Genomic DNA, 20,368 nt, shown 5'->3' with positions numbered 1-20,368 from the left:
CCAGTCTACTATGAGGAATCAGGCCTCTTTTCTTAGAAAAAAAAGAGAAATGGGCTCGTGTCCTGGAAAGAGTATTTTAGCACTGCATTTGGCTTTAAAAGTCAGTTCCTCCTACCTACAGGATAATTTTAGGGTTTATCCAGATCCTTCCATTTTCACATCAGGCCTGAATTTGGAAGGGTACAAACAATACGTCAATGTTGAGGTGAGGGTAGGAATCCACCCTTCCCTACCCCTCAATTTTTTGAAGCTGTTGAACATCAGCAGAGAAAGGCAAAGCTTTCCCTGAAATTGTTGTAGTAAGTAGGGCAGTCCCATCCTGGCCTCTTCACCCCACTTGACTGTATCTTTAAATGGGGCCTCCTAAGCTCAGAAAATGTCTAAGAATATATCTTCCCCAAGAGATGGTGAGAAAAGTCAGTGAATGCTGGCAAAGGCACCTGTATCAGAGAGCATTAGAATAGCAGACACTCACTGGGTCATGGTTTTAGTGTGGTAATAATGTGCAAAGTTGGATAATTATGTCATGACTGCTTTCATCTCACTCTGTTTAACATCCTTCTGCATTATTTGATTGAATATAGAGACCAGGAAATATCTGAGGCCACATTTATGGTCAATGGCCAGGTAGCCTTACTGGCAAAACTCCCTCAAAATAAAAATTACTTGCACAAAGCTATCAGAAAATAATTATGAAATGATACCAATTAAAACCTTGTAAGGTTACTTTTAGAAAAAAAAGTTGACTAAATCATAGAAAGTAAAACTATTCTGGTATTTTGGTTGCCAATAGATCAATGTTCAAAGAAATTACACAACTCCAGTTACTAGCAATGGATTATTTGAATCATAACTTGAATCATTTTAAATATGCAGTGAATTCTGCAAGTCAAGGACAACCATCTTGTAGTTGTAAACTCACAAGAAAACCATTTCATTTTTTTTTAATATACTGGTGAAAAAGAGAAATCTGAAAATTTGCTTGGATTGTACTTCCCTTAATAATAATGGTAGCATTTATTAAGCACTTACTAGGTACCAGGCACTATACTAAGCACTGGGATCGATACAAGAAAATAAGATTGGATGCAATCCCTGTTACACATGGTGTATACCATCTTAATCCCCACTTGTCATATAAGGTAACTGAGGCACACAGAAGTGAAGTGACTTGCCCAAAGTCACCCAGCAGACAAGTGGCGGTATTGGGATTAAACCCCAAGTCCTTCTGACTCTAAGGCCTGTGCTCTGTCCACCGAGCCATGCTGATTCTCTGATGTTGCCAAGACTTTAAGTCATCTTACAATTTATATTGATCTACATTTTGCTTTACATTAGCTTGTTGGAATGTAAATTTCCTCTCAGTTTAATCCCACTCAAAAATTTTCTCCAAAATTACCCGGAGCTGCCACAGGTCAGACAACCTCTCCCTGAGAAAGAGTAACAAGTTCTGGGATTTAACTATGTCAAAGGAAAAAATCTCAAATGAAACCGGCCTTAAATCGGAGTGCTGTTTTAGACAATTTCTACTGGTCTGTAACTCTTATCCAATCAGAATGCAGTATTAAAGGAGAATTTCACACTTCTTAATCAACATGTGTTTTGCTTTTCCATATTCGTGTTTCTTATTGATTTTCCCAAGAAACATGTCAGAACACTGTACGACTGCATGGAATCACCTGTTTTAACGCTTTCACATTTTGCATTTCTTTTTTTAAAGCTCAAGAATCTGCTGACCTTATTTTCCTTATTGATGGATCAAACAACATCGGAAGTGTCCATTTCTCAGCCATACGTGATTTCCTTGTAAATTTCCTTGAGAGACTTGCAATTGGACCTCAGCAGATTCAAGTTGGGGTGGTGCAGTATAGTGATGAACCCAGCACGGTGTTTTCTTTGAACAGTTACTCCACTAAAGCGGATGTTCTTGATGCGGTGAAGGCCCTTAGGTTCGCTGGTGGTGAGGGGGCCAATATTGGAGCCGCCTTGGAATTTGTGGTAGAGAATCACTTCACCCAGGCAACAGGCAGCAGAGTAGAGGAAGGGGTTCCACAGGTTTTGGTGCTTATAAGTGCCGGGCAGTCTAGTGATGAAGTTGACGACGGGGTGGTAGCCTTAAAGCAAGCTAGCATATTTTCCTTTGGCCTTGGGGCTCAGGATGCTGACAAGGCAGAGCTCCAGCACATTGCTACCGATGAGAGCTTCGTATTTACTACTCCGGAATTCCGTAGCCTTGGGGACCTGCAGGAACAGTTACTACCCTACATTGTTGGAGTGGCCCAAAGGAACATTGTTTTACAGCCCCCCACCATTATCACACAAGGTATGTATGCATTTCTAGATTCTGGGTGTCATCGTTCAAAGGAAGGTGGAGGGCAAAATTGAATCCTCCAGGGAAATAATCTAAGAGCATCACCTCTTTGAGTGTTGTAACTGATGTCAGAATTTCTAATAGTGATGTCTGATACAAAAAAGGATGAGGCAGAACAATGATTAATAAATTGTGGTATTTGTGTTGTCAAGCGGTGGGGTAGATACAAGATAATCAGGTCTCACATGGAACACACAGACTAAGTAGGAAGGAGAACATTTATGGAATCCTCATTTTGTAGATGAGGTAACTGAGGCACAGAGAAGTTAAGTGACTTGCCCAAGGTCACACAGCAGACAAGCAGAGGAGCTAGGATTAGAACCCAGGTCCCCCGACTCCCAGGCCCATGCCCTTTCCACTGGATATGGAGCATCTTCCACTAGGCCATGCTGCTTCTGAATGACTAGGAAAATCTTGCTGTAATCCATTACTATTCAATTATTTTGGGATTTGGGGCTAGTTCAACTAAAAATTCTGATTTATGATTCATTCAAATGTTGAAATAAACTCTGTGCTTGTGTTTAGTAGTAAAAGGCATCTAAAGTGAACACAGAAACGTCTATGGTTATTCGGCAGAAGCACTAAATGAAAGCGATACAATTTGTCTCTGGGTGGTTGTTTACTATTTGGGAGGTTTAGTGCTTTTGGCAAAGCACATTATTTAGACTAGACTCTAGCCATATGTGATGGAGAAAGATCTTGAAGGTTCTGCTGAAGAATTGAAATAAGTAGGTCACGTGACCAGGGCTTAAAGTAGTGTAACCTACTTTGAAAGGAAAATGTTGAAATAGCCAATAGCTACTTTGTACCAATAATTAAAAAAAATAAATAAATAAACATGTTCTTGGAGGGCTGGGAGATGTTTCAAACTGGAAGAAGGTTTTGGCTAACTGGTCAACAATTCCAACCAGCAAAGTATGAAATGCACATTTTCTTGAGATTGAAACAGATTCATTCTAATCTTAAAGGTAAACAATTAGAAATTTATGGCATTCTTCCATCTGAGGCAGGAGCTTAATAGTTTTGATTAAACTTTCTTCAAAGGGTGTTGGGTAATGTTTTAAATACAACCTAAGCCAGATAGTCTCATTGGTGAGGGCAGAGAAAGTGTCTGCCAACTCTGTTGTACTCTCCCAAGTGCTTTGAACAGTGCTCTTCACATAGTAAGCACTTAATAAATATCACTGATGATAATGATTGGTGAAGTCTACATTGGAAAAACTTGAGAAAATATCACTAAATCCCATGGGTGATAGAGGTAAAAGCCACTGATCCATTCTGTAACAATTTCAGCTAGAAAAATGATAGCTAGGAGTCTTGAAGTTGCCCATGAAACAACTTCTTTTTGAATGTCCTGGGAGTTTGTTCACTTGGTAACTTTTCCCCAAGTTCTGGCTACCCTGTGCTCCATCACTAGTCCACCCGGAGTCTTAGGTCTGCTTGAAGTACCCAGGGGAGAACTGGGTAAAGGATGATGCCTGGAAAGTGATAGATGAAGCAGACTTCCTTTGGAGATGGCCCTGGCTGGAACTATAATATGTTGCTCCAAAGAGGTTCATCTTCACTGCATGGTACAATCCCATATGAGGTCAGGATTATTAAGTTAGCCCTGGGCAGATGTAGCCTCCAATGTTCATAAAATCACCTTGTTTCTGGTTGATAATGTTAATGGATAACAATTTCCAGTGGTTAAATTCAGTGGTGAAGACTGCTCTTTCACTACTGATTCTATGCACCAAATGAGTTAATGAAATTACCAGACCTAACTTCTCCAAAGACCTTAGTCACTGGGAAAATGTAGCTTGTTGAGCTCAATTCTCTCTTATGATTGGTAAAAATTCAGGTCTACAGGGTGATGTAGGATCAAAGTACAAAGTAGGGGGAAGAGTACTGTGTATCCCCAATACTCAGGATCTTGCAATTCCTCAAGACTCCCTCAAATAGGAGGGAATCCAGATGCAAATTTGATAATAAATGAGGAAATAAGGAATGAAAAAACTCAAGGTCATAGACACCTTCTTCCTCAGACGGAATCAGGGCTAGCTGTAAAATCTGTATATTTGATTTAGTCTAGCTTAATTTTAAAAGCCAACTAAGGTGCTAATTCAATAACTGTGATAATCCAATAATATCTCTGGAATTGTTCTTGAGGAATAGTGGTGGAAGATAGCAACTATTTTGGCTAAGCAACTAGGAGAGGATAATAGTGCCCCAAAGGCTGATAATTTGCAATCCTTTCCCAGGATATAACAATAATAATGGTAATAGTAATAATGGAATTTGTTAAGTGCCTACTACATGCCCAGCACTATATTAAGCACTGGGTAGTTTCAAGATAATTAGGTTAGAACACATGGGACTCACACTCTAAGTATGAGGGAGAAGAGGTATTGAATCCCCATTTTACAGATGAGGGAACTGAGGTCCAGAGAAGTTAAGTTACTTGCCCAGGGTCACACTCAGCAGGTAAACTGCAGAGTCAGGATTAGAACCCAAGTCCTCTGACTCCCAGGCCCTTGCTTTTTCTACTAGGGCTCACTTGCTTTCTGAAGTAAGGATTGCTTGAGACACAACTGCAATGATTTTTTTTTTACAATAATATTCTAAATAGAATAGATTTCAGACACTCTCATCTAAAAATAGTCCTCTTCCTGCAGAACTGGTGAGGTCACCTAGCCCAATAAAGGTGGTTAAAATTTTACTCATCAAAATACATTCTTTAATACTACAAATGTGAACATTATTATCTTCCAGTGGTACCAAAGATGCAAAATGCTAAAAAGTGGGAAACCTTAAAAAAGTGCAAAAGTGAAGCCTATTTTAAACACAATAAGATATAAATTCCATTTTTGCTTTCTATTCTTCCCGTGCTATAATGTGTTTGAAAAGACATCACCATCAATTAAACTGCAACATTGCAGCAAATTAGTACTTTTCATTTTCTCTCAATGTTTTCCCCACAGTGATCTCATTATATACTCTCAACATTACTGAAAGGTAGGGGCCATTATTCCAGTTCTTGTAAAAGTTAATTTTGTCCCTCAAACCCAGGACCCAAAAGAAATCAGACAATGGGAAGAGATGTCTTTTTACTGAATCTGACCACAGCATCTGCATGGGCCTTGCTTTGGCTAATGACACTTGCCTCAAGTTAGAGGAAATTTCCTGGGCCTGTAGTATTGTTTTTTTTCAAATGCAAAACTAATATCAGCTCTCTAAATGCACACACTTCCAAAACAAGTTTGAATCTTGTAATTTGATTTGCCAACCCAGGGTTGAAAGATCGAACTAAGCATGTCTTCTTAATGGTGGGTAGCTCAGTTGCTTCCCTCTGCAGCTCGTATATATCTGCATCTATATATAGTTGTCCTTTGAATTCTTTCCTTCTCCAGTTCAGTCCTGGAAGCAAGAACATATCTAGGCTGTGCCTGTTTCAAAGGCAAGATCTTTCAGTGAGAAAATGACCCCTAGACTTCAAAGAAGGGCAATTGGTCAATCTAGATGATTCCAAGCCTTTGTAGAAGACACAGGGTTGGCCTTGCCCCAGGGAACAGAGCATCTCAGTTGGACCCAGTTTAGTGTGGGTGTTCCTGCGGCCTGCTTCTTTTTTGCCTGCATGGATGCAGGGGATTGGACGGGATGACCCCCTTCTGCCCCCTTCCAGCTCTGGAGTCTGTGATCAAGATGAACTTTCCTGGTGAAATCAGTCTGAAGAACTCTACTCAGTACCTCACTTTGGGATAATTCAAGAAAAACTGTGCAACACTAATCTTGTAACTAGTCACAGGAAATTGCAAAATTACCTAGGAAATATCAGCTGGGAAGAGCTCTAATACCGAGTCTGATGCCCTAGGTGAAAAAAATCCTTCTGTGGGGATAAAATACTCATGCACATGAGGTTAACAATCTCTTTCAAGGGACCCACATATTTATGAGGTGATAATTTAATTTCACTCCCATGAGATGTTCTGGTTCATCTGGGTTTTAGTTTAGCATCAGAAGTAGAAGAAAATATCAATCCAGAATTATTTGGGGGGTTGAAATCTATTTGCTTTTACCTTGAAAAAAATGCCCTGGAGAGATTATAAATGTTCTTATAATATTTACACTAGGCTGTGTGCTTTCCTGAAACTTTCAACAAGATTATTTTATATGCTTTGGTCATATACATTGAAAATGTTGCTGATATGAAATAGTTTTTTGGGATTTAGTTCTAGAGTTTTTACATTTCATGTCTATTCTGAAAATGGTAAGTACACAATTTACAGAGTTCAATATATCCTTTAGAAATACCTATAGCTAAGTAATTTTGGTGAATAAATGATTCTGATTAATAATGTGAAAAGTATAGATAATTAAAGGAAACAGAAAATGGTCAGAAGAAAGAGAATGCATTTTCTGCATTTGTTTCCATTTTTGGTGAGGGTAAGCAATCACAGAGCATTTGATGAGACTACATAGGATTCCTTTCTTACTGTATTGTCCAAAACGAGCTCGGTTTTCATCATCATCTTCATTTCATCATCACCATCACCATCACCATCACCACTATTTATTGAGCATCTCTTTGGTGCAGTGCAGTTTACTAATATTGAGAGAAATTGCAGGTTCCAACAACAGGGTCCCTGTCATTGAGGCATTTACTGTTCAATGGATTTCCAAGTGTCTAAATGTCTGATTATGAGTTGAGCTAAGTATCTTGGAGAAACAGTCTTAGTTAATGTGAGTTTCCTCCTTGGAGTATAAAGGGCAGGATCCTCCCTTTAAATGCATCAGATTTTGAAATCTCTGTTGGATGGTACCTTTGTCCAATCTGATAATTATGTTCCATCCCCAGTGTTTAACACAGTACTTTGCACAGTATAATAATTTTAAACTCAATCATTAATCTCAACTCTCCCATCTTCATTTTCCTCCTGAAATCTCTTCTGAATCAATTTACATTCACCTGTTAATTTTCTTCTTCCCAACTCACATCGCACCATTTATGTGCTCACAGTCACCTAGAGCATTTATGTACATATTGATTTACAAATTCTACCACTGCAGTGCTTCCTTACTTTTTTTTATTGTATTTGTTAAGCATTTAGTATGTGCCAGGCACTATTCTAAGCACTGGGGAAGGTCAGGGGTTCTAATCTTAGCTGCGGTGTGACCTTGGGCAAGTCACTTCACTTCTCTATGCCTCAGTTATGACAACTGTAAAATGGGGACCGAGAGTGTGAGCACCACATGGAACAGGAATTTGCCTAACTCAATTTGCCTGTATCCACCCCTGCACTTAGTACAGTGCCTATTGCATAGTAAGCATTTAACAAATACCATCATTATACAAGATCGCTTAGACACAGTCCCCATCTGACATAGGGCTCACACTCTCAATTTCCATTTTTGTAGGTGAGGTAACTGAAGCCTAGAGAAGTTAAATGACCTGACCAAGGTCATACAGCAGATGCATAGCAGAGCTGGGATTAGAATCCAGGTCCTTTGACTCCCAGGCCCATCTCTTTTCCAGAAGGCCACAGTGCTTCTCACTAATCCATTTTTCCCTTCTTGGGTTACTGCCAGTTGTTTATATTTTTCTTCCCAACATAAACAATTTTGTGTCTGGATCTCCCATTAGAATAAAAGTTCCTTGAAGGCAAGGGCCATAACTTTTATCTCGATTGTCCTCTCCCAAGAATTTAGTACACTACCCTGCACATGGTAGGTGCTCAATAAATACTATATGAGTTAATTTTAGGATTTTACAACACAAGCCTATTCCTGGTAATTTATTAATCTTTACTTTGGTTGGGGATAACTGCCTCTCCCTCACCATCCCCACTGCTTTCTTTCCAGAGATGAGGAGAGAGGGGGTAGCCAAGAACCAGCAGTGAGATGCTCAAGGTGTATCTTTGCTGGTCCTTGCAAGAGATGGTGCTGGGCCACTCGGCAGCAGCAGAGTCTGGAGTCTAAATTCAGACAGGAAGTTGGGAGAAGCGGCAGGTCCAGTCATGCCACAAGTGAGGCCAGAGAGACTGTTTGCTAGGACAATTCTGCTATGTGGTCTCTGGCCTACCTGGACCCATCTCTAGCCCTTCCCCTTTTCATCCTCACATCTAGAGATCATGCTGCTGGCAACCTAGATTCAATTTCAAAACTATTTCAGGCAATGTCCTGTTTAGTCTTCGGAAGAAAACCATGATTGGCAATTCTGTGCCTTCTTGGATGGGAAGTTGGGACTCAACTTGAAGGGGAGGGGGTCTTCAATCTTTCCTAAAGTTGAAAATGTGGTTGCATTTGGCATATGCACAAAAAAAAACAAAGCCTACTGTGTCCTTGGCTGGGTAGGGTAGAATGGCCCATGTTTTTCCTTAGCTCTGGCTGCAGGTCCAATAGTCACTTTCCCTCTGGGTAAAACCGCAGCTTCAATTTGGCCTCCGAAAGCCAAGTGGAGTGGTTTTGTCTGTCGGACTCTTTCTGACAATTTTGGTGGTGATGCATGAAGCCGACAAGTGACTGAAACCGAGCTTGCTCTTCCCCTGTGGCATTGCCTGTCAGGTACTAACAGCAGGAAAATCTCTCATTGATTAGCAATGGAACCAAATATGATTCAGGTAAAAATGTAGGGTATGGTGTTAAGGATCTCCTCCTCCTCCTCCGGAAGACTCCCACAGGCTCTAAGCCCATCACAGACTGGGAGCTTCTTTTTTATTCATGCTTTATTGAGTGATTCTTAGTAAACGTTGCTGAATGAACATGTCCACTCACTGTATTATATTGCTCTCTGCAGTTGTAGAAGTCAACAAGAGAGACATAGTCTTCCTGATAGATGGCTCATCCTCCTTGGGAGTGGCCAGCTTCTATGCAATCCGTGAATTCCTGGTCAGAGTCATCCAAAAGCTGGAAATTGGACAGGATCTTATCCAGGTAGCGGTGGCGCAATATGCAGACTCTGTAAAACCAGAGTTCTATTTTAATACCTTTCAAACCAAAAGGGACATTGTGATGGCTCTGAGGCGAGTAAAGTTTCTCGATGGTCCAGCACGCAATACGGGGTCAGCATTGGACTATGTTCGGAACTACTTCTTTACCAGCTCAGCTGGACACCGGGCTGCAGAAGGCGTTCCAAAGCTTCTGGTGCTCCTTACGGGTGGTAAGTCACTAGATGATGTCCACCAACCAGCCCAGGAACTGAAGAGAAACGGCATATTGGCTTTTGCCATTGGATCCAGACTGGCTGCAAAAGATGAACTGGAAGATATTGCCTTTGATTCATCCTTGGTATTCTCTCCAGATGAATTCAAAAATGTACCCTTGCAAGGCATTCTGCTTAATTTTCTGGCACCTTTAAGAACCCTCTCTGGAACAATGCAAGGTAACCATATGGTATTTAAACTTACTAAACGTAAATGGACTATTCCTCAAGTGGAGGCTGTTAAGAAGGGAATTGTTTCATGTACTTTGTTGTACCAACAGCTTAGACCCCAAAGATTTTATGTGAAAATTGATCTTATGCTTACTCACAGATAAAAACAGAGAAGCATGAGATATAGTTTGGGCCATCGTAATAGGAATCCTAGCGCACCGTAAATTTTCAAGTCCTTTTTCTGAAATCAGAACTCCGAAGAGCAATTTTCAGATTTTATTCCTTTCCCAAAGCTACACGGGCAAGAAAATATTCATGTTATCAGATTGAACCTCAAATGAAAGTTCATAAACTATGCTGGGAGCCTTGAAAAATCAGGCCGGAAACTGGATCGGTTAAATCCAACTGTCCTTAATTAAGATGAATATCACGGACACAGAACTTTTCACCTAACTGGCTTCTTTAAAGTTGCTTTGTGCTTATACTGTATTGCATGCCTGCATGCCAACTGGAAGAATATTTGTTATTTTAAATGCCAAGCTTTGATGTCCTCACAAGTTTCATAGCCATACAGCTGCATGCAAAAGTTTTGTGTAAATTAGCCAATAAGGGAAAATCTTCTTTCAATTGAGTCCCCAAATTTCAGTTGAGGGCCCAGCTCACAGTGTGCAGGCACATGGTTAATTAACAAAATGAAACAGTCCCTTCTGAAGCGAACAAAATAAAATAGTGCCTTTTTGATTCCCACGCTGAGTATTCCGTAAAAAACATTCCGCTTTGAAAGATCAGGATTTTTCTTTTCCATAATTAGGCATTTAACAGACCTTATAACAGGTAGCAAGAACTTGTGTCTTAATCAAAAACCCCAGTAAAGGCTGGGAGGACACATTTGAGAATTTCCAAAGTCACAGAGCTATCTGCTCTCAGGCATGATATTGGCCGAGTGACTTTAGCTGAGAGAGAGTCATTGAGTGACCATTTTCAATAACCAGTCTTCTGGTTAATATTTAGAAAATGGCCATCAAAAGCTGCCTTCAACAATGGGAAACAATTTTATTCTTGACTGTTCATCTATCATTTGAAGCTCTAGTTATTTAAATAATTTTCCAGGAACTGATTGATTTTGTCCAAAGTAAGGTGAAAATCTGAGAAGGGAGAAACAGACCCAGTGTAGTATTCTAAGAAGTTACCATTTAGTTTGGTGCTTGGAGAATGTGATTAAAGCAAAAAAACAGCGTTAAAATTCAGCCCTGGGATATGAGTGAATTTAGGAAGTCACTGGCTAGCTACAAGGGCAGTGAAATAATTAAGTATTAAAACTTCTCATAGGCTAAGCTTTGCAGGCTCACCGCCTAGTATGGTGCTGTACCGATTGCCTCAAACTTAAGGAAAAAATATGCTATCTGCCATATTTTATCCCATGGACACGCCTGCCTCACTATTCTCTATGCTAGGAACGCATGTGCCTTGCAAATATGAAGGATCTTAATTTCGGTGTGTTTTCTATGAGTATCTCACTTTGTTTTCTATGCTCCACTGCAGTTCACGTAAACAAAAGGGATATCATCTTTCTTTTGGATGGATCACTCAACGTTGGAAATGCCAACTTCCATTATGTGCGCGACTTTGTTATGAATCTAGTTAACAGCCTTGATGTTGGGCGTGACAATATCCGAGTCGGTTTAGTTCAGTTTAGTGACACTCCAGAAACTGAGTTCTATTTAAACACGTACCAGTCAAAGTCAGATTTGCTGGCCCGGCTGAGCCAGCTACAGCTCAAAGGGGGATCAACCCTGAATATTGGCTCCGCATTAGACTTTGTCCTCTCAAACCACTTCACTGAAGCAGGAGGGAGCAGGATAAACGAACATGTCCCCCAGCTCTTACTTCTGCTCACTGCGGGGCGGTCTGCCGATTCTTACTTACCGGCTTCCAATGCCTTAGCCCGGGCTGGTGTGTTGACCTTTTCTGTGGGAACTAGCGCCGCTGATCAGGCAGAACTTGAGCAGATTGCGTTTAACCCAAGCCAAGCGTATCTTATGGATGATTTCAGTTCTCTGCCAGCCTTACCCCAGCAGTTGATTCAGCCTTTAACCGAAATGATTAGTGGAGGTGTGGAAGAAGTTCCACTAGCCCCTACAGGTAACATTTACCTTTCTGCATGTTGACTCTCTTTTTTTTTTTACCAGTTTACTTCCTCAAGGGGTGGTTAGGCCAGAGGTGCCATTGCTTAACTTTGTGCCATTTAGGAAGGTTGATCCCTCTGTCCTAGACTTCTGGAAAGGGCGGGGAGTTGATACTGCATCGCCTCTGATAGAGTTTCAAAATGGAGCACGCGCAGGAGAAGCAGAGAAGCCACATTTCCTTAGGTTTGGTTGGAGGTCACGGGTGACCAGATGTTCAGTTGTTTGGGGACTGATATAGCCCGCCTGACTTTGAATCCTAAAAAACTTTTAAGTTCAGTCAGAGTTGAAAATGATCACACATAACTTGGGCACCAACGAGAAATGGGAAAGATACCCTGGCAAAGAGATCAATACAGTTCAAAGATGCAGAGAGCAAAAAGAAACTTAATAGGGCACTGGGCAGGCACATTTTAGCAAGTTCAAGAGTTGTCAGAAGTTTCATGCATGACAGCTTAGAAGCAAGTCAATTTGTTCAACAGACTTTTTATTCTGGGTCCTATTATGCCTCCAAGCACTGACCCATAACTCCTGCAGAGATATGCAAGAATAACGTAGGACAGAGCTGACCCAGCCAAGTTCAGAGTTCCACATTACAGTACATTCAATTTGGCAGTTAGTTCTGTAGGTAACATTCTACCAGGTTGAATTTCCCAATAAATTATGTGGCATTGGGAAATGCATATTATTCACTCAACCTGGCTTGACTTGGGCCTGAAAGTCTCTTAGCTAACTGTAAAGGGAGATAAAAGGGGACAGGAATATGCAGAAAGACTATCTGCAATGGCCCTGAGCGAAAAAGGTGGACCATGACAGCTTTATGTCTCTGTGTCCCAGTCCCAAAAGGGATGGAATTACTTTTTACTTCATCTCTACACATTTAAATGATGAAGCTGTTTACCATCAAAGATGATCAAGGCCAAATAGTTTAGCTTCATGGAAGAAAGGGCGAATCTGGTATTCTGGATTAGGTTAAGACCAACAGAGTTAAGCCGACCTTAAATCAGCCCTCTCCTCCCTGGGATCCTGCCCATAAGGCAGGCATGTGGAGCTGACCCTCATCTGCATTCTGAACAAAATGGCAGGGTGGCAGGGTGCTCTTAACACTGCCCTCTAAGTAGGGTAGCACTTGATGCTCAATCACCTGAGTCCCTTGGAGGCCCGCTTTGGGCAGCAGCTGCTCCCGAGGGGTTGGGGACTGATGTGGTCTAAGGGGATCGTATTTTCCAGAAAACAAAGTGGGATAGAGGAGGGGGCTTCTAGGGACCCATCCCTAGAAGACGTAGACAGGAAGACAGGGTTAAATGCAGGAGAAAGTGATAGAGGGAAAAATGAGGGACTGGGGGGCAATAGACCTATCAATACATGCTTGCACACACATGCACACAACATCCACACATCAACAGAGACACACAGGCACATAGACACAGCTACATAAACATTCATCCTGCTAAGGCTACCCCTCTCCAACCACTCCCTCTGCTCTTGATTCTTCTACACAGCTGGCATTTCTTCTGGGTCTGCAGCTGTTGTGGACTGATTTCTGGAAGTTTCTGTGATGGCTAGGGCAGCAGTGGAGATGGATAACTCAGTAACAGAGGGGAGGAAGAAGGAAAAAGAAGAGAAGGATGAGAAAGAGGAGAAGGAAATTGAGGAGAAGGAGGGTGGACAGCTTTGGCTGCCTCACCACCTCATTGCTGTTCTCCCTGTTGGGGCGCTTCTCGCCCCTCCAGATAAAAGTGGGTCTCTAAGGAGTCTTGCCAGCCCTATTTTTGGGATGGCAGGATGGCACCCAAAATGTGTGCTTAACCTGCCAAATGCAGGATGAATGCTCAGTTTAGGTTGGTTCCTGTTTATGGGCTTACCTGGATCTTGAGATTATTCTGGAACTCCAGAAATAGGGGACCAAGTGCTCCAAACCCAATGTTCTTGGAGGCATCAGCTATAGAGAGGGGTCCTCTATTTCCTCTTCCACTGTGCGCCTCCTGAGTTTGCTCACTGGCAGGGACTCCTGGCCCTGTACACAAGGCACCAGCCCCCTGGGCATGATCAGATGGTGGTAATGGGGCCAGAATTCTAAAATTTAAAGGGCATCCATCCTTAGCTTGCATTGCATAACCATCCCCTGGAGCATTGGAGAAAGTCCCTACTGCCCACTCAAAGGCTTGCACTATTAGTTTACGGTCAGAATAGGCGCGTTCTGCCATTTTCAGTCTTGGGTTTGGTGAGGAGATTCCAGATGGGAAGGAAAGGAGCTAGAACTCACTGTTCTAATTGTAAGTTCAGGTATGAAGCAATGCGACGCAGCAAGAGTAGAGTGCAGGTATGAGCAGAGCCATCATCTTCTGTCACCCTCAGGGCATCGTCTCCAGAAAGATATGCCTTCTCAGAAGAGTGTTCCCTAATTCTACCTTGCCATTCTATTCCAAACACATAGTGAAAACACGGGTTCTGGCAGAACTCAGTGTATTGGGTTAGTTGGCCCATTTGTTCGGTTCAGTTGGACTGATCTTGACCTCATAAGTCAAGCATTTAGCTCAATAAAGGGTGGAATTAGAATGCTTAGAGGCAGCTGGGTCAGATTTCCTTTTCTCTTGAGATATCTGAGTTCACATCTGGGTTTAGTCAGTTATATTACGAAACTAATGTTATGCGTGACTCAAATCAAGTTCTGTGCATTTGATTACATGCATTTAAATTTATTTTATAATGTCTTAATTTTGTTTTCATTCTAGAGACGAAGCGAGACATTCTTTTCCTTTTTGACGGCTCAGCCAACCTTGTGGGCCAGTTCCCTGTTGTCAGGGACTTCCTGTATAAAATTATTGACCAACTCAATGTAAAGCCCGATGGCACCAGGGTAGCAGTGGCTCAGTACAGTGACAATGTCAAAGTAGAATCCAGGTTTGCCGATCACCAGCAAAAGGCAGAGATCCTGGGTGTGGTGAGGAAAATGAAGATCAAAACGGGCAAAACCCTGAACGTAGGTGCAGCCCTGGATTACGCCCGGAGAAACATCTTTGTTAAATCGGCTGGGAGTAGGATTGATGAAGGGGTGCTGCAGTTCCTGGTGCTCCTTGTCGCCGGAAGATCAGCCGATTCCGTGGCTCAGCCTTCAGACTACCTGAGGAGAACAGGAGTGGTGCCCTTCATTTTCCAAGCCCGCAATGCAGATCCTACAGAACTCCAGCAGATTGTGTTGGCCCCGGAATTTATTCTAGCTGCTGAGTCTCTCCCCAAAATTGGAGAGCTGCATCCTCAGATTGTGAATCTTCTAAAATCAGTGCAGAATGGGGGCCAGCCACAAGGTACATTTGTTCCCTACGTAATAATAATGATGATATTTGTTAACCGCTTACTATGTTTGGAGCATTGTTCTAAGCGCTGGGATAGATACAAGCTAATCAGGTTGGACACAGTCCCTTTCCCACATGGGGCTGACAGTCTTCATCCCATTTTACATATGAGGTAACTCAGGCCCAGAGAAGTTAAGTGGCTTGCCCAAGGCCACACTGCAGACAAGGGGTGGATCTGGGATTAGAACCCAGGTCCCCTGACTCCCAATCCCATGCTCTATTGCCCAGGCCATGCTGCTCATTGTTAAAATATATATGTAATTATATATATAAGAAAAGATATTTTGGAAGTAAAGATAGCAAAATCCAAATTTTTTTTTTTTACCAGAACCAGTATTTGCAGTCTGGTTTTCCACTGAAAAGGAGAAGTTACAAAAAGCACTTGCTGGCACTAGTTAGCAAAAGATTGGGTGAAGTATGTTTGGTTGAGGTCTACCCTTCCAGGTTTTCTCTTCCTTGAGACTGCATCCTTGGGTTTGGCTTTCCCACAGTCAGCTTGAATGACAGCTGCTGCCCAAGAGTGTTACTGTTTTTCTGGTTGTTGTTTTTTTTGTGCTCTGCACTATTATAAGCTTGTCAAGAATTTGCAATTAAATTTGTGATCACCTCAGCAACCCTCATATGGAGAAAGGGAATAGCCCTATGAAAGTCCTATTTTAGTAAAACAAAACATTTCCCTAAATGAACGATGGGCCCAAATAAATCTCAAAGGCCAAAGATGTCCACCAACCCAATACATTACTTTGATTTAAAGTGACATCCCTATGCAAAACCATCAATGCACCTGGCCTTGAAAATATGGGAGAATCAAATTTGCTGACTTGAAGCTATCCAAGCTACACCAAAGAAAACTTCTATTCCATTATGTTGAATGTCTGAGTGTCATGTTATTCTTTGTCTCTAGACCCAGGTGAAAAGAAGGATGTTGTGTTTCTGATCGATGGCTCTGATGGTGTCAGAACTGGTTTCCCTTTAATGAAAGAATTTCTTCAGAGAGTGGTGGAAAGTTTGGATGTGGGCCCAGATCGGGTCAGAGTAGGTGTGGTGCAATATTGTGAAAGGGCCCGACCTGAATTCTACCTGAATACTTACAATGATCAGCAGAGTGTGGTCAATGGCATTCGCAGCTTGGCCCACATGGGCGGGTCCACCCTTAATACGGGGGCAGCTCTGAATTTTGTCCTGAGGAATATCTTCACTGCCCCAGCGGGAAGCCGGATCACAGAAGGTGTCCCCCAGTTTCTCATCCTCCTGACAGCTGACAGATCCCAGGATGATGTGAGAGGACCCTCGGTGGTTCTGAAGAGAAGCGGCATGGTGCCCTTTGGCATCGGGATAGGAAAGGCTGATATCATAGAGATGAAGACAATCTCCTATGTCCCAGATTTTGCATTGAGCATCCCTGCCTTCAGAGACCTCAATTCCATTCAGCAGGTGATCTCAGAAAGAGTGTCTCAGCTCACACGGGAAGAACTTGAAAAGTTGGAGCCAGATGTGACGTTCTCCCAAATCCTCCCAGGTGAAGGGAAATCTTTTGGTTGAGTTGTACAATTGTTAAACTCTAAAGAAGTGGTTATCCTGATTGGCTGGGTGATGGCTCCCAGGTGGTGATTGGCTGGGAGGAGAGGAAAGAAGGAAGGGAAAGGAGGAGGAAGAGCAGAAAGAACATGAGGAAAAGGAGGAGTGATCAGCTCTCCAGTCAGGGAGGCTGTATCTGACAGAAGCATTGGAAAGTTTAGAGGAACCACGAGATGGTTGCCTTCTGGGAGACCCATCCTCATGATTAGGGAAGGAACACCCAAAGTCTCTGTTTTATGGTATTTGTTAAGCTCTTACTATGTGCAGAACACTGTTCTAAGCATTGTGGTAGGTACAAGTTAATTAGGTTGGACACAGTCCCTGTCCCAAACGGGGCTCACAGTCTAAGTAGGAGAGAGAATAGTTGTTTGATCTCCAATTTACATTTGAGGAAACTGAGACATAGAGAAGTTAAGTGACTTGCCGAATGTCACGCAGCAAGTAATTGGCAGAGCGGGAATTAGAACTCGAGTCCTTTGACTCCCCGTCCCATGCTCTTTCTACTAGGTCAGGCTGATTCTCATTAGGCCATGCTACTTTTCCCTTCATCGACCCATAATGAACTACTTGTCTAGAAACAGAACATATTCCAGCCATCCCCACTTCCCTTACCTACTCAAACTTCAAACACCAAACTTTCAGGGCATCACAGATGTGAAATTTCTTTTGTGGTTGGTGACATACCTACAAGAGGAAGGGGAGCTTTTTTGGGGACTGGCCTAAATGTGACTCTGTCAATCTAAGTTGAATCGCCATAGCTGATCCACAATTGACCATGATTTCTTTAGACTCTTCTGCTATATTTCAATCTTTCTTTCATCGAACGAATGGTTCCACCCCATTTCTCCCTCTGCTGCTACTGTGCCCCTTTCAGTAAAATGAATTCTCTGGTTCTGTAAGGTGAATAGATAGCCATATTGACTACAGCAGGCACCAAGAGACTTTGGTCTGGAGGCAGCAAGCTGCTTTGCTTGCTCAGCTTATGGGCAAGGCATGTAATCACCTAGGATCTCTCCTTCTATTAATCAATCAAGAGAAGCAGCATTTTACAGATGATGTAACTGAGGCACAGAGAAGTGAAGTGACTCGTCCACAGTCATACCTCAGACAGGTGAAGGAACTGGGATTAGAACCCAGGTCTTTCTGACTTCCAGGCCAGCACTCTATCCACTAGGCCATTTACAAAAGAATGTGGGAGCAAGTATTAACATGGGGTTACATTCCAATAAATCAATATGAGCATATATATGTGTGGAAATGTATAAGAGTGTTGAACTAGAAGAGGTTTTTGGACATGTCTAGGGTAGCAGAGGAATAATCAGGGAGCACCTCCGAGAGGAAGTGGCTTTTTAGTCTCCTCCATAGTCAACCTATACTTAATGCAAAAATGTCTTCTATTTCACAGGTTCCAAAAGGGATATTGTCTTTCTTATTGATGGTTCCCAAACTGCTCGGCCTGAGTTTACTTATATTCGCAGTTTTATTGAGAGGCTGATCGAAAATCTCGATGTCGGCTTTGACACTACCCGAGTAGCAGTGGTTCAATTCAGCGAAGACCCCAAGGTTGAGTTTCTGTTGAATGCACATTCCAGTAAAGATGAAATGCAGAGTGCCGTGAGAAGAATATCCCCCAAAGGCGGGAGGCAAATCAACACAGGCACTGCCCTGGAGTATGTATCCAAAAATATCTTCGACAGAGCCTTGGGAAGTCGGATAGAAGAAGGCGTACCACAATTCCTGATCCTCTTTTCTTCCGGAAATGCCGATGATGATGTAGAGGAGCCTGCAGGGCATGTGAAACAGGTTGGGGTGGCGCCTTTGACAATAGGAAAAAATATAGATCCTGAAGAACTGGTGAAGATCTCTCTGAGTCCTGAATATGTGTTCTCAGTGAGCACCTTCAGGGAGCTCCCTAGCCTTGAACAGAAGCTCCTAACTCCCATCACCACGCTGACTTCGGAGCAGATTGAAAGGATCTTATCCAGTACTCAGTTACCCCCTCCAGGTAATAAGGTCATTTTGATAAGTGGACTTTTCAAATGAAATAGGTACTAGGAATAAATGGGTACTTGGAATAAAATTAAAATTAAAATGAATAGTTCTCTTCACCCAATACTCCTTCTATGATGAGCAACATAGTTGGCACATATGTCTTGTATTGAATTTTTTTTTAAATGGTGTTTGTTAAGTGCTTGTTATGTGTCAAGCTCTGTTCTATGCACAAGGTAGATACAGAGTAATCACGTTGTCCCTTATGGGGCACACAGTTTTAATCCCCCTTTTACAGATGAGGTAACTGAGGCCCAGAGAAGTTAAGTGGCTTGCCCAAGATCACACAGCAGACAAGTGGTGGAGGCAGGATTAGAACCCACATCCTCTGACTCCCAAGCCCATGCTCTTTCCACTAAGCCATGCTGCTTCTCAGGTTAGACAGAGTCCATGTTTCCCATGGGTTTGACAGTCTTAATCCCCATTTTACAGATGAAGTAACTGAAGCACAGAGAAATGAAGTGACTTGCCCAAAGTCCCAGAGCAGACATGTGGAGGAGCCAGGACTAGAACCCAGGTTTTTCTGACTCCCAGGCCTGTGCTCTCCACCACACAACTCAGCTTCTATGGATGCCTGGATGACATTCCTTTCTGAAGAGCATGATAAAGATCAATGGCATTTATTAAGCACTTAGTATATGCAGCGCACTCTACTAAATAATAATAATTTTGCTATTTTTAGTCACTTACTATGTACCAAGCACTGTACTAAGCACTGGGGTAGATACAGTATACTCTGTCCTTATCCCACCTAGGTCATAGTCTAAATGGGGAACAGGTCCCCATTTTCCAGAGGAGGAAATGGAGGCACAGAGAAGTTAAGTGATTTTCCTAAGGTCACACAGCCAGTAAATGGCAGAGCCAGGATTAGAATCCAGGTCCTCTGACTTCCAGGCTTGGGTTTTTTTCACTAGACCATGCTACCTCCTAAGTGCTTGGGAGAGTATAATACAATAAACCTGGTAGTCACAATCCCTGGCTTCAAGGAATTTACAGTCTAGTGAAGAGTTTATGTGATCCACTGATAAAATCTGAAGAAACTGAAACACCAGATTTTGGAATGTGTGTGTACCATCTGCCAGAAGAACATCTAAGATAGAGGTATAGGACATAGAAAAAGAATCCCTTCATCTTTCCCTTGGAAGAGTGAAGATGGTGAGAAAGACACTGTATAAATCTACAAAATTAACAAAGTTGAGAGTGGCCAAAAAGTGGTTTGAAAATATGTTTTTTTCAGATTGCTTTGAAGAGGCTTGAATTTGTGCTAAAAGTAATTAACATAAGCCTCCTGATCTGCCCATATAAAAAGGGAACAAATCTAGAAAGAGGTAAATATCAAAAGAAATAATTAGAAATAGTTCATGGGGTGGAGTAGTGGCAAATATTCTTCATTTTGAAAGAAAATTCTCTAAGGGTTCTGCTAAAACTCACAAGCTAACAATGCTTGTCCCACAGCAAAGTAATCTGGAAGCTCAGATGG

The 20,368-nt window shown here is 42.2% G+C and overlaps 1 protein-coding gene across 9 annotated transcripts in view; it reads left to right on the top strand.

Moving 5' to 3' along the window:
* Positions 1–20,368, top strand: part of COL6A3 (collagen type VI alpha 3 chain) — a 117,239-nt gene that overhangs the window by 44,173 nt on the left and 52,698 nt on the right. For 4 of the 9 annotated variants that reach the window (XM_029069572.2, XM_029069571.2, XM_029069574.2 and 1 more), the window contains 6 exons: positions 1,721–2,323; positions 9,147–9,731; positions 11,265–11,864; positions 14,641–15,213; positions 16,166–16,780; positions 18,245–18,844. In XM_029069572.2, coding sequence (XP_028925405.1) covers positions 1,721–2,323; positions 9,147–9,731; positions 11,265–11,864; positions 14,641–15,213; positions 16,166–16,780; positions 18,245–18,844 — 3,576 coding nt within the window. The remainder of the gene's footprint in view (positions 1–1,720; positions 2,324–9,146; positions 9,732–11,264; positions 11,865–14,640; positions 15,214–16,165; positions 16,781–18,244; positions 18,845–20,368) is intronic. The other 5 variants (XM_029069577.1, XM_029069575.2, XM_029069578.2 and 2 more) reach the window with 5 other exon arrangements.

The sequence above is a fragment of the Ornithorhynchus anatinus genome, chromosome 7, assembly GCF_004115215.2.
Source record: "Ornithorhynchus anatinus isolate Pmale09 chromosome 7, mOrnAna1.pri.v4, whole genome shotgun sequence".
Classification (NCBI taxonomy): Eukaryota; Metazoa; Chordata; class Mammalia; order Monotremata; family Ornithorhynchidae; genus Ornithorhynchus; species Ornithorhynchus anatinus.
This window is presented reverse-complemented; position numbering and strand designations above follow the sequence as displayed.